This window comes from Lampris incognitus, chromosome 21 (genome assembly GCF_029633865.1).
Source record: "Lampris incognitus isolate fLamInc1 chromosome 21, fLamInc1.hap2, whole genome shotgun sequence".
In the NCBI taxonomy this organism is placed as follows: domain Eukaryota; kingdom Metazoa; phylum Chordata; class Actinopteri; order Lampriformes; family Lampridae; genus Lampris; species Lampris incognitus.
Window position 1 is genome coordinate 3830619 of NC_079231.1, and position 15305 is coordinate 3845923.

At 42.3% G+C, this 15305-nt stretch overlaps 1 protein-coding gene and 1 pseudogene across 1 annotated transcript in view; one reads left to right on the plus strand and one right to left on the minus strand.

Moving 5' to 3' along the window:
• Positions 1-204: 204 nt before the first annotated feature.
• LOC130131746 (DNA mismatch repair protein Mlh1-like) lies at positions 205-14077 on the minus strand (annotated as a pseudogene).
• Positions 14078-14453: 376 nt separating this feature from the next.
• The window catches only part of LOC130131747 (interleukin-10 receptor subunit beta-like), a 29584-nt gene continuing 28732 nt past the window's right edge, over positions 14454-15305 (plus strand). The window contains exon 1 of the mRNA XM_056301546.1: positions 14454-14624. Within this exon, the coding sequence (XP_056157521.1) occupies positions 14454-14624 (171 nt within the window). The remainder of the gene's footprint in view (positions 14625-15305) is intronic.

Sequence of the window (15305 nt, forward strand, 5' to 3'; positions counted from 1 at the left end):
TAAAACATTACTGACTCACTGACAGAAGCATGCAACCCAGATTGCTTGATAGGATTTTAGTAAAAACATTTTCAAACAATTTTATCGCGGGCAGTGAAAATAGGCAATTCTGTGTTTTTCTAAAGTTAGTCATTTAGAGGAATACCTTAGTACAAAATATTTATTCAATAATATAACAAAACATAAAAGCTGGAATATTAGGTGTCAAAATGATTCAGCACCTCTCACTTTATAGAGATCGGGTAAGTTGGCAATCTGGAGCATGCTGCCATCTTCACTGAAGCTCTTTGGGGGACTGAAGAGGGTTCGAAAAGCCTTGGAGATTACATGCTCAAATTTCCAACACCATGAGTTAAGCTCTGCATCCTTCTGCTCCTCCCCTGACTCTGCCTCCAAGATGTATTGTTTCCTGATCGAGTAGAATCGGCTGCATTCCTTGCTGTAGTCTCTGAAGCATTCCTTCTCATCATCCCAGTTCACCTCAGTAGCCAGTCACATGATGAACATTGGCAGTCCCTCCATGACAGGACTGTACTTGTCAAGCAGCAGTGGAAGCCCCGTTAGATTTCCTTCCTGATCTATCTCACAGGAAAAGTAGTCCTTCAGCATCTCTGCTTCTTCTTCAGGAAGTCCACTATGTACTGAGCCAGACCCTCTTTAGGCCCGTCCTCCTCTTTCCAACCACTCTCCACAGAGTCCAGAGCCACTATGGCCAGGTCATAAAGCGGAGCAGGTGTAGATAATCGCAATTTCTTGTAGTTTTTGGATATGTGTTTTTGTCTTTGTGTTGCACTGCTGTGAGCTGGGGGAAATAATGTTTCAATTAATTTCATGTGTGCAAGTGCATGAAATGAAATGACAAATAAAGTGTTTCTGATTCTGATTCTTTGATAGTGGTTATATCTTGATTAGGTTTGTGTGAGAAAAGCTATGAAAAAACCTTGGGCTGAAGTCTTGGAACCTTAAGTGAATTTAAAGATGGAGTTGAAAAAATTCACAGTCCCGTTTATGAATTACAAATATCTATTAGCAGTTCTTGGGATCACATGTTTTATGGTAAAATCAAAGGCAACCTTATTCCTCAGACCGCTAACTGATTGATCTCCATGTCTGATTAATGCCTCCCTAAAGTTATCTGGAGACTCTGCCATATTTGCTGTAACGGGTGGCCTATTTATCTCCGCACAAGGACTTCTGTAGACAAACGCAAACACAACTAGAACACCTCCTGGCTGTAATCCAATGCTGCTCCGCATTGGAAGGAAGACAGATAGGGAAAAAAAGAGGGGGGAAAAAACAGCCCTTTCTCCCTAATTAAACAGAAACTACGTAAGGATTGTGCTTATTTTGACATGAACAGACAGTCACTCTCACCGTCTCACTGTTGTGAAAGAGATGTTGGACAGCCCATCTGAACTGTTTATTTAAAACCCTGCTTCTTACTTTAAGAAGGCATTCCTGAATGTGAACAAGTGAATGCCTGCAAACCACAGAGGCATCTCATTGCTTTCGCGAGTAACTGGAACCATTGAACAGCACTGGCGGCACATATCAAGACCCATTTCTGCCAGCTGAAGCCCCTTTGGCAATGCCCATTATCCCGGTTTCATCAGGTCCAAATCCCATTCTCAAGATCAAAACCATCTTTGAAGTCTGAAATGGTCTTTTGATGTGAAAAAAAAGGAAAAAGAAAAACTCTCGATGACCCAAGGTTAACTGCTCAGGTCTTCAAGCTGACAGTTAGAGAAAAAAACAGATTATATTTATTAGTACACCTCAGGGAAAGAGGTTGTCTCTCTTATTGCTGCAGTGATGGAAATTGGTGGCGAAACTGACGTTCCTTATGAGACTTCAGACTTAAGTGAATTAGAGGCGATTTGACGAGTGTCGCTCCAGGACCCACTAAGAAAATCAACTAAGAGGGGGATTAAGATTTCAGAAAAATTGAGGACATTGCAGTGTTTTGACAGGAGTCACAGGGTAGAGCCAACTTTACGGCCCATCACCTGTGAAATATGTAACCTGTTTCACACCAGCAGCACCACTATATATTTTTCTTTTCTTTTTTCCTGCAAGTGTATTTCTTGTGAGTATGCATATGCATAAATATTTGGCTGCTTCTGTTATGCTCAGAAATAGTCAGTTTTATTTGTATAGCCCAAAACGACAAATTACAAATTTGCTTCAGGGGGCTTTACAGCAATACATCCTGTCCTTAGACCTTCGCATCGGACAAGGAACAACTCCTGAAAAAAACCCTTTAACAGGGAGAAATAATAGGAAGAAACCTCAGGGAGAGCAACAGAGGAGGGATCTCTCTCCCAAAATGGACAGATGCACAATGGATGTTGTGTTTACACAATCTACAGAATACAACATTGAAAGAGGATAACAGAATTATAATGGATTTATAAAATATATGAATAATGTGGTGAGGAGGATGCCAAGCAGTGTCCAGATGCCACCAGAATAGCCTAGGACCTGAGCCACGTGATCACAATCACCATGGAGACTTGACAGGACAGACTACACATGTACACAGGGGAGACTCACACCACACAATTCACATACATGGGAGAAGAGACAAGAAAGACAGTCACACGTCAGAGTGAGAGAAGGACACAACATTGAAACAAGATATAAGATATATAAAGAATGTGATGGGGAGGATGCCAAGCAGCATCCAGGTGGCGACCACCGTCACCATGGAGACCTGGGAGGAGAACAGAGTACACGTGCACATGAGGAAGACTCACATCACACCATTTACATAAACCACAGAAGAGAAAGGAGAAGACAATATTCAGAGAGAGAGAAAAGACATGAGGGAGAGAACAGTTGGAAGAGAAGAGAATAGTTAACCGAATAACCTCTTACTGCTATGCAGATCACATAAAATGAGATGGAAAAGCCAAGTATATGAGAGCGGGAAAAAAAACCCATAAAATGTAGTATAAGATTCTGTTCAGTTGTTTTTCTACATGTCTGCATATTCATATTCAATGTCCAGCCATTGGTATTAATGGTAAATGACACAAATACTCTGTGTGTGTGGTGTTGTAAATAATAAGACTTTTCAGTGTCCATTGAGAGTGGGAGACTTAATGACATGGGAACATGGAGTCCATCTGTTAAAATGAAGCCATTCGTCTAACAAGAACTTCAATCCAAAATCTTAATTTAGCCTCAAAAAGACAATTGCTCAGTCCTACAAGACATCTAAGTGCTGATTTGAAATTCCCTGTGCTGTACAGCACCACTGTAAACTGTGAGGGATCTCTGCAGCAGGGATGCAGGAAGCTGAATTTGCCTTTAATTTTAAGGGCCTTTCCGCCTGCTGTCATAATTAAAAAAGTACTTTTCAATTTTCTTGAGACAATTTGATCCATCGTACCAAACAATGACTGCAGCATTCACTGGCTATAAATATGTCTGCCCCACCATATTAATGCACATTAATTCAATTACTGATTCCTCTATCAACTGATAAGAATCAAGGTAAATCAATCATTGCAATGTTTTATGCTACGATCATGTAAGATCTGAACTTACTGTGTTCAGATTGGATGCCAAGTGTTTGACTGCCACTGATGACCCATCAACAACATTAAGGAATCGTGCTTTTACTTCCAAACGCATGACAAGCAGGCTCTATATCATTTGTCATGTTTAAGCTTTACTTTGACACTGTGCCTGGATAAAACACTCATCTCATATGCATTTCCACAACCTATGTCAGTTTTGATTAGTAGGATCCATACCTGACCCCACACAATGTTCCTTTCTGATGTCATTATCCATTTCAAACCAGTAGGAGACCTCTTGCATAATTGAGCGTCCAGTCATCCCAGATGATACTGATGTCAGGGAATAAATCATGAGAGCAAGATAATTACTAGAATTAAGTAGCATGGTAATTGACTGATGAGGCACAGTGGTTTGGGTCCACTAAAAATGTTCCAATCCCGCCCCCCACCCCCCACCACCCCCCACACACACACAAGATAAAGTCACCAGAAACTTTGACTGTGGGAAGACTTTAAATCAAGGTTACCGTTATTTCAACTAATTGACAACAAAAATCTATAGGCCAACCCAACTAAAAAAAAAGCCAAATGCAAGCAGACACTGGCAACTTCTGTTTCAAAGAACAGACAGAAAGCTTTCATGTGAATTTCACAATAACAAGACAGGTTGAGTGGAGCAGGAGGACAAACAATAATGATGGCACTCACAGACACAAGCCTACATAAGCACAGGCATGTGGCCTTTCGACTGGTCTGTCTTTTGGATGTATTTTTGAACACATGACATGTCATGGAACGCCGTACGTTTTGGAGAAGTCCATTTCGAACCGCGTGTCTGTTTTCATGTGGTATTTCACCAATTCCTATCTTTCATTTGTTTTTTGTTTGAATTTCTCATCCCCCTTTTTCTCCCCAATTGTATACGGCCAATTACCCCACTCTTCCGAGCCGTCCTGGTCGCTGCTCCACCCCCTCTGCTGATCCGGGGAGGGCTGCAGACTACCACATGCCTCCTCCGATACATGTGGAGTCACCAGCCGCTTCTTTTCACCTGACAGTGAGGAGTTTCACCAGGGGGATGTAGCACATGGGGGGATCACACCATTCCCCTAAGTTCCCCCTTCCCCCCCGAACAGGCGCCCCTACCAACCAGAGGAGGCACTAGTGTAGTGACCAGGACACATACCCACATCCGGCTTCCCACCCACAGACACGGCCAATTGTGTCTGTAGGGATGCCTGACCAAGCCGGAGGTAACTAGGGGATTCGAACCGGCGATCCCTGTGTTGGTAGGCAAAGGAATAGACCGCCACGCCATCCGGACGGCCCTGTCATTTGTGTTTTTCATTTTGAGATACTGTAAGTTTCTTGAGCACCTCTCCTTTGAATTGCATGCATTTTATGTGCCTTTTAATAATTGTCCTGATTTGGGATTGAGAGCGCTGCTTTTTTTGTTTTCTTTTTTTTTTTGATCCACTATCTGCTGGCTGAGCCAAGTACTGTATGACTGTCCAAATTTAGGATGAGGTTGAAAAGGAGCTCGTCATTCACCTTAAATTTGAAAAGTTAATCCATTTATGACCACATTCTAATGCTACTTATTGGCTTTTACAGCAAGTAATCCACATACTTAGTGGCTGGAAATTCACTGAGGCCACAAATACACAAATGGGCATGCGAGTTAAATCAAATGTGTGTCTGAATTACTGCATCATAAAATCTGATAAGAGGGACTTTTCAGGACTTCATGGGCCCATAAAAAAAAAAGTTATATATATCACTGATAAACAAAATTAATTGCCCTCTCTTTTTCCCAAATTTTATTGCCTTTGGGGGTTTCATTCTACAGCTAAGTGCCATGTTTGTCTCTAAATTATTTATTCATCTTCCAAATTATCATTCTTTATGCTTTCTTTCTGCTCTCATGCTCAGTTTCCCCCACCAGCTGAAAGCAGGGGTCCGAGGTGAAACATAGTGGATATTTTCCGTCATGAATAAACCATTGCATGCCCTCTTTCAACAGCGCCATTAACATCAAGCAATTTACTGAATGAGCCAGTGAAGCTAATATGCCCTTGTGTATTACCACAAAGAATGTGTCATATTACCATGGGAGTTGGGTTTTAAGATGTCACCCAGTGGTCAAGTTTAAATACAAAGACACCCTCTTTGTGCTTTAAAGTCCAACTCTGTGTAAACAAAAAGAAGGGTTAGAATGATGCTCAGTCACTTGACGTGTGTATTTCTGAATACAGCTGTTGCTTTCTCTCTGCTACTTCCTCTCTGTGTACTAAGACCTGTTATACAACAGCCTAGGATGAATCCAGATTCTGCAGAGGTGAGACATACAGCTTTTTAAAAAGGATATTTCCAGTAATTTCAGTAATTTCCCAATGCCAAATTAGTTCATTGTGGAGACATTAGTACCCCATTCTCCACTGGGCTGTGACAAAAGACTCAGAAAGGTCGAATTCGGGGTGTCCGGGGAGTGTAGCGGTCTAGTCCATTGCCTACCAACACAGGGATTGCCAGTTCAAATCCCCCCGTTACCTCCAGCTTGGTCGGGCCTCCCTACAGACACAAATGGCCGTGTCTGCAGGTGGGAAGTGGGATGTGGGTATGTGTCCTGGTTGCTGCACTAGCACCTTCTCTGGTTGGTCGGGGTGCCTGTTTGGGGGGAGGGGGAACTGGGAGAAATACCGTGATCCTCCCACGTGCTGCGTCCCCCTGACGAAACCCCTCACTGTCAGGTGAAAAGAAGTGGCTGGCGACTCCACATGCAACGGAGGAGGCATGTGGTAGCATGCAGCCCTCCCTGGATCGGCAGAGGGGTGGAGCAACCTTGGACGGAAGGTGTGCAAGGTGAATATTTTGTTTTAATTAGTAAAATGACCATAGTAACTTGTGCAGGAGATACAACATATGTCCAGCAAAGCTGCTTTTGCAAGGTTCTCTAAACCCAAATAACTCTTATAAATTAAGGTACTTTCGTGTTATGTAAGGTAATTTCATCCATATTCTGGCATATGATGTTTCACCGGATGAGATTCAACATTGCTCGAAATTTTTACAAGTTTAGGTGTCAAGAGCTATAACGGCAGCAGTAAACCTGTTCTTGACACTGCCATCCCCTCCCTCAAACACATGCTGTCTATGTTTATGGAGACAAAATTACTGAAAATTAAACTACAGTCGAACACATCGCCAAATAAATGTGTGCTCTCGATGCAGTGTCACGTTGTCGGTTTGTCACACACCGTGTTAGCACAAAGACGCAGGAAAAGACACTGCAATAAAAAAATGATGTAGGACGTGTCGTGAGATTTAAAATTTCCATTAAACATAAAAAATGATACATATACTAAAGCATACAGCCACACAAACACACAAAGTCTGTCAGCAACACACACACACACAGACACACACACCACCATCGGGTTCCATGTCTTAGAGTGATTAATGGTTGCCTGTTGTACCTCTACACTACACTGCAAGCAAGTGTTGATTGATGGGCCTGCATGCTTGACAAATGGACAGATGTAGCATGGCAGAGCACCCAGGCGGGAAGAGTGACACCTCGGTCCTGCCAGTGTCGGCACGCAGCCTACTTCGTACTTAGGGACGTGAGAGTAAGTGAGAGAGAGGCAGAGCGAGAGAGCGAGACAGACAAAGAGAGAGAGCGAGGGAGAGGAGAGAGAGCGAGACAGAGAGCGAGAGCGAGAGACAGAAACAGACAGAGTGAGGGAGAGAGAGAACGAGAGAGAGAGAGAGCGAGACAGAGAGAAGAGTCAAGAGGTTTTTCCTTGAAGATATGATTCGCATTAAACCAGAAGTCGACAAACAATTTGCTGGAAAATATTAATTGAGCGTTGTTCTTTGCAACTTTGAAGAATTTAGAGAACTGCGCACCATGATTGTTAAACAATTACCACACTCAAATACATGGACATTCATATTTAAGTTGTTTCAGATTTTGCCTTGAGAGAAAAAAGGAAACCATTGGCACATATGATAAGCGTTCCTAACACAGCTACCAGAAGACATTGCCAAGCTCACATATTCAATGGCAGCCTCGGAGAGCCATTCACTTTACTGAAATACTATTTACTGAAATATTATTTTCAAAGTAGAAATTGTCTCTTTTGTGAATCAGCTGAATATACTTGCACATTTACCTGTAAATGCTCATAGCACCTGAAAAAGTAAACTAAATAACTACAGGGTACAAATATTAATATTTATTCAATCAACCTATAGTTAGCTAGCTTTATTTTCAGTGAATGTTCGTGAACTAGACTATATTTGTCATTTGGAGCTTTTGAATCAATCAGATATTTTTTGACTGGCCGAGCAGTGGAAAAGAAAAGTGGAGATTTTAAGGGAGCGGATTTTCAATGAAGCAAGTGTCAGACAATCAGGTTTATAATCCCTCTAACCCCAACAAAAAATTCCCAAGAAATTTGAACCATTATAGAAAGCCAAAGCCACCGCCACGGTTCTGGCATAATTTATCACTAACTTTTTTTTCCATTTCTTGGTTCTTTCAAAATCTGTGGTGTGTAATGGTGTTCCTACTTGATCCATCCATATCAATAAAGCTCATTAGGTCGGTATCATGCGATGAGACAGAGACAGAGACAGAAAAGGCAGGCACACAATGAGAAAGAAAGAGAATCGAAGAGCAAGTCGGAGAGAAAGAGAGAGACGCCACATAGTCTGAGCTGGTGTTATCACTGGTTTCAGTAGTGTAGGGGAACAGCAGACAGAACGATAAATCACACGTCTACCAATGGCAGCTCTAAATGAGCTCTCTCATCGGATCAGACAAGTGCATCACTTTGTGCGGTACTTCAGGTTTCGCTAAACCATCTGTACACTCTTATGCAACCATGCATGGGATGTGTGTCGCCTCGTGCTCATTAGGAAAAATCGAGCAAGCCCTGATGGTTCATTTTAGTTGAATTTTGAACTTATGTATAAAGTAGATTGTGGAATGGAACTGATCTTGGAGTATGACGTTTTAACTCTGACATTGTACTATATTCACCATGGATACTGGATATCTGCGTAGAAACTGTGATGCTTTGTGCAACATTTTATGGAGCAAACCAGGTTTCTTTTTAGTTTACAAATCATAAGCTCTGCTCTCGTTACTTTTACTATGCTCCAGTGTGATAATGCCCATACCATCTAGGCAGCTGACACAAGTTCTAACAGAAAGTTTCGAGAAGTCGGGAAACTTTTCGAGAAGTCCACAGCAAGGCTTTCAGTACACTGTTGAAGGATACTTGCAAGATGTTAGAATCTATGGATGACAGCAAAACTAGGAGAAAAGTTGGAGTTAAGTCATTCAACTGGCTACGAGAAAGGGAAAAGCCTAATCAGTTGTCACTTGAGAATGAAGATGAAGGCATCACCAATCAATATTGTTTAGGGTTAGGGTTGTTTTTAAATGATGTACAGGCTGAGCGTCCGGGTGGCGTGGCAGTTTATTCCGTTGCCTACCAACACAGCGGATCCCAGTTCAAATCCCCGTGTTGCCTCCGGCTTGGTCGGGTGTCCCTACAGGCACAATTGGCCATGTCTGTGGGTGGAAAGCCGGATGTGGGTATGTATCCTGGTCACTGTACTAGCGCCTCCTCTGGTCGGTCAGGGCGCCTGCTCAGGAGGGAGGGGGAACTAGGGGGAATAGCATGATCCTCCCACATGCTACGTCCCCCTGGTGAAACACCTCACTGTCAGGTGAAAAGAAGCGGCTGGTGACTCCACATGTATCGGAGGAGGCATGTGGTAGTCTGCAACCCTCCTCAGATCGGCAGAGGGGGTGGAGCAGCGACTGGGACGGCTCAGAAGAGTGGGGTAATTGGCCAAGTACAATTGGGGAGAAAAAGGGGTGGGGAGGGTGTACAGGCTTAACTGCTTGCCTGTGTCTCATCTAACTAGCGCATGGTCCACTGGCATGTGCTGCAGCCATCCATATTCTCTCTGCTTCAGTTGGTGCACTTCCAAAAATAATGCAACGGGTGCATTGCAAACAATGCAAACTTTGTCTGGGTTGAATCATTAATTATGATTTAACTGTAAATAAATCATATCATCACTATGACGTTTGATAATGATTTGTTTATGGCAAAATGATACATGAGTTATATTTACAGTTGGATTTCAGGGTGAAAATATGAAAAATTCTCAGTTCAGTGAACTGTGCTGCTGACTTCACAGGTTTGGCTAAATGGCTTATAATAATAATGGCTAAGCACTACTAAAAATCAATTTTCTGTACACCTTCACTAGTTATTTAATTAGATTTGATTTGATTTCTGAACATGTGGAAAAAGAAAAAACAGATATAAACAAAACAATAATAATAATAAAATTAAATGAACAATAAACCTATACAACAAACTCAAACAAATTCTCAAACACAAATTGAATATTACATGTTCAAAAAGGAGCAGGAGGAAGTATACACTTATTCCTACCCCTCCTCCACTATTCATTAATTAACTCCATCTTTATCTTGTATACAGTTTATAAACAATTATTCCAATTCTATGTACCACCCAAATATCACCCGGTGTCAGTAATATAAAAACTAAACCGTTATCACAGCTCTTCCTCATCTCTATATCTCTTCAAAATAATTTTTTGTGTATCTTTTAGAACTAAATAATGTTTGTACTTTGCTTGAGTTCCACATCCAAAACATTCCACAAATTCACCCCACAAATGGAAATACACATACTCTTCATAGTTGTACGAACACAGTTTCTTTATATTAAACTTTCCTTTACGAATACGTGTCAATCTTTTTACTCCAACGTGTTTCTTGAGATTAGAGGCCAAATTCTTGTAAGCCGATATCCCCGTATGCAGCAAACAAATTTTGCATTGCATTTGCACACTGTCTCCTTTTCTCCCACTGTACGTGAAGAATTCTTCCAGGTGTGGCCATGAGCACTCGTCCTTCATCTTTTCTTTGTCATCTTCACGGTTTTCAATGAGGTTTTCCTCTGTCTCCGTTTGGTTTTGGTTTCTCCAAATCTTCAATCCCTAAATTACTCCAAACTCCTGCGCTGTTGAGGTCACTGGTCACCTCTCCAAACCAGCACCTGCTGCAGCGGGGTTTTTTTCCCCCACCCATATGTCGTGGTTTTCATTGGCTCGTTTGCAATCGGATGATAGCCGTATTGGCTACAAAAATTAAGTTCAAGTTATTAATCCCCTTGGGGAAATTCATTTACTGCAAATTAACCCATCTTAGCTGTGATCTGTGTAGATCAGAGCAGTGGGCTGCTGCCTTCATGCTGCACCCGGGGACCAACTCCAGTTCTTTTCCCATTGCCTTGGTCTGGGGCACAGACAGGAGTATTAACTCTAACATGCATGTTTCTTTTTTCGATGGTGGGGGAAACCAGAGCACCCGGAGAAAACCCACTGACGACACGGGGAGAACATGCCAACTCCACAAAGAGGACGACCTGCAATGAACCCCAAGCTTGGAAGACCCCAGGGTTCGAACCCAGGATCTTCTTGCTGTGAGGCACCAGCCCTAACCACTGGGCCACCTTGCTGCCTGTGCAGATGAAAGATTTGGATATAATTCAAACTGTAGGCCTACTCAGCAGGGAATTATGTTTAATAGTAGTGAAGTAGATTACATAGTGTAATGTATACTTAAGTAAGAGTAAAATTAAACTTAAAATTTTTTTCATAAAGATACAAGTGCCTAAATAAAATTACTTAATTACAGTAACGGGAGTAGTTGTAATTCGTTATTTCCACCCCTGCTAAGTAGTTAATAAACCTCGCTATTGTCCCTTTCCCTCTCCATTTCAGTAATGCCACCAAGGGTGCACACTTGGTAGTTCTATTTTCATTTACACATACATTCAAACAAAAGTTTTATTCACTTACTATTTGTTGCAGTGCGTTGCATATTTGCCCCACTGTCTCCCATCATTGAGTTTGGTTGGCAAAACAGGGCCATAACATTTTCCTCTGTTAGTGTGTTCTCGTGTGCTTTCATGGTCACATGAACTGCATGTTTCGTGCTTGTAATATTCATTTTTGTTGCAAATAACTTGTTTTGGGTTAAGGAAAATATTTATAAAATATAGATCTTCCTTGTTTGAAATATATTTGGGTTTAAGAAGCTGTAAATGCTTTATTTGGTAGGAAAATGTGTGGATTTTTTTATAGATAGATAGATACAAATAAGGTAACGTCTAACGAATTTTCAGATTGCGTTTTGGATTTTTTTTTTATATACGTATAATTTGAGTTATTGAGGAACTCCCTTTTGTAATCTTGTATGAAGAGTATTTTGCTTTTCTATTTTTCATCTTTTTGCACTTTTTTTGTAAATATTCTCACTGTCTGCACCTTGGGAGGCTGGCATGATAAATCACACCGTCATATTTTCCGACTACGCTATGTTCTTCCAATTTCTAAGGAGTTTGAAATACAACCCTGCAACAGTGGCTACTAATTCCGATTTGATTTTTTTTCCCATGTAATAATCATTATTCATTCATTGTCTATTCTCGCTTGATCCAACTCAGGGTCATGGGGAGGCTTGGAGACTATCCCAGCAGGTATGGGGAGCAAAGCTGGGAGACACCCTGGACAGCCTACCAGTCCCTGACAAGGCCCCCACACACAATAACACATTCGTATCTATGGCCAAGGATTCCTGAAGTAAACTCACGCACATACAAGGACAACATGCAGAGTCCACACAGCAGGGTTCACATCCAACCAACAATTTTCTTGCTGTGAGGCAACGGTGCTAACCATTTTGCCACTGTGCCACTTATATAACAATTACTGTCTAATTCAGTTTTCTTCTGCCCCCCTCCACATGAAATTCAGAACAGCCACCTAGGAGCTGGTAGAGGCTTGCTTAAGGACACTTCAACAGGACAGATGCTTGTCAAGATGGTACTTGAACCAAACTCTTCTGGTTGATTGCTCTCTCTAACCTGCTGGGCACGAATGACACCTTCTTGCATTTTGCCAGTTTTGCAACTTACTAAGTGTCTCATATTGCAAACACTCACATCATCTTTCCCTTTTTTTCCAATGTGATAGCGCTGAGTTCGCACATGTATCGCCCTGTTGAACACAATCTTAGAAATAGCAGCGCTGACAGTGCACAGAGAATCGTCTGGAGGAAACTTTGTGAACCCTTGTGACACTTTGTAATTAGCAGAAAGACGTCACACAGGGACCAAAGCAAAGGCAAACTTCAAAAGACAGGAGAAGAAACGAATATGTTGAGGTAAGTTGCCAGACCATTGTCCAATAGCCTCTTGCGACTTTAAAAAGACTATGGTTCACAACCCATCTGTTATACAGCATTTATGATGGGTTCCTGAATTCATCAAGTTATAGTGTGCGGATGTCATACAGTATGTGACATAAGTGTGGTTTTATTGAGGAACATTTTCAAAACAAATGTCACAATGACAAAGCATTGCACTGAGGTTACTTAAGGCTGCAGTTTCTCAGACATGGTGACCTTATGTGCACTGTCCCTTCGTATATTTTCATAAAAATGGCAAATCATAGCCCCAGCAATACAACATCTGAGAAAATCAAAATCAATAAAGCAAGGTTATTTTCACTTTCAAGTCGAGTCAGCTTTATTGTCATCCTATCCATATACAAGTTTATAGTGGCATGAAATTGCATTTCTCCTGGGTCTGACCCTACAGTGCAGTATAAGACGGTAGAAAATAAAAACAAGATACAATAATAAAATAATAACAACAATAAAATACAACAATGCAAATTATGTATAAAAGTGCAATAAATAATTGACTATGCCAGTTATATGGGGGGGGGGTTTGGTTGTGAAGCCACCAGTTATCCAATGAAGTAATATACAGTGGCTATATATGTATAGTGTCATAAATACAGTCCCAGAGATTACCTGTTGTGCAGGTGAGCAAAAAAAATTAACGAAAGTTTCTGGTGCAAACAGTGGGCCGTATTTAGGTTCAGTGACTTATGCCGCTTTTCTCCTTCATGGTACTGGCTCGACTCGACTCGACTTTTTTGTTTTCGATTACTGGAAAGTACCGGCATTTTGGTAACTGTTATAACTGTTACCACTTTTCTGGTACCACCTTTGTCGAGGTTCCAAAAAAACTGGAGCGGGTACCAAAATCAATGCAGATCAGCTATACTGACAGGGTACTGTTACGGTAATGGAAAACGACACTCTGCGAGTCGAGCCAGTACCATGTAGTAGAAAAAGGGCATTATTTGGGGGGGGGGGCATTGGGGTGTTGAGAAGGCTGGTAGCCTGGAGGTAGAAACTGTTATAAAGTCTGGCAGATCTTGCCTGGATGCTGCAGTAACTTCTTCCAGATGGTAGGGGGAGAGAGTCTATGGAATGGCTGGGGGTGGGGGTAGGGTACCGTACAATGCTGCAGGCCTTGCAGATGCAGCATGTATGGTGAGTCCTGACGAGATGGGAGAGAGGCGCAGATGATGTTCTCAGCCATTTTTACTATCCGCTGCAGGGTCTTGCAGTCTGACATCTTGCAGTTTCCATACCAGATAGTGAAACAGCTGGTCTGGATACTCTCTATGGTGCCTCTACAGAAGATGGTGAAGATGGGGGGGGGAGGCGTGCTCTCAGTAGCTGAAGGAAGAGAAGGTGCTGCTGTGTTCTCTTAGCTATGCAGGTGGTGTTGAGGGTTCCGTTGAGGTCTGCTACAATGTGCACTCCAAGGAACTTGGTACTCCCAACAGTCTCCACAGCAGAGCCATTGATGTGCAGTGGAGAGAGTGCGGTGCAATCTTTTCTGAAATCCTGTCATGTATACTGTAGTCATCATTCTTGCTGATACAGCCCACATCTTTCGTATCATCAGCAAACTTGATATAGCTTGTGCTGTGCTTAGCAGAACTGTCATGGTTCAGCAGTGTGAACAGTGGACTGAAAACACAGCTCTGGGGGGTGCCAGTGCTCAGTGTGATGGTGCTAAAAATGTTTTGACCAATCTTGACAGTCTAAGGTCTCTCTGTAAGGAAGTCAGGATCCAGTTACGGAGGATGGTCACTGAGCCAGGAGACACCACGCAAGTAAGTGCCAAAAAACTAGGTTCAAGTCCGATAGGCCATAGGTGTCAACAGGCAGTGCACAAAGGTAATGCATAGGGAGCACATAAGCTTTTTTTTAATTTTATTAATACCACCAGGTGTGGAGGTGTTCATGAAAGAGCTGGGTCTTTAGCTTCTTCTTAAAGATGGAGAGGGACTCAGTGGATTGAATGGAGATTGGTAACTCATTCCACCACCGGGGAACTACAGAAGAGAAGAGTCTGGCTAGTGACTTAGGGCCCCGTTGTGGTGGAAGTGCCAGGAGCCTTTCATTGGCAGAGCATGGTAAGCGGGACTGAGTTCAGACCTGAATGAGGGAGTTCAGGTAGGCGGGAGCCGTTTTAGTTTTGTAAGCGAACGTCAAGGTTTTGAATTTGATGCAGGCAGCTACTGGGAGCCAATGGAGGGATATGAACAGCTGAATGACGTGCTGTTTTGGGTCGGCTGAAGACCAGACACGCCGTCGTGTTCTGGATAACTTGCAGAGGTTTGAAAGCGCATGCAGGAAGACCTGCCAGTAAGGAGTTACAGTAGTCAATGCGTGATATTACAAGAGCCTGTACCAGGAGTTGTGCTGCATGCTCAGACAGGTAGGGTCTAATTTTCCTGATGTTGTACAGAGAAAATCGGCATGACCGAGCAATCGAGGCCACGTGAGCCTTA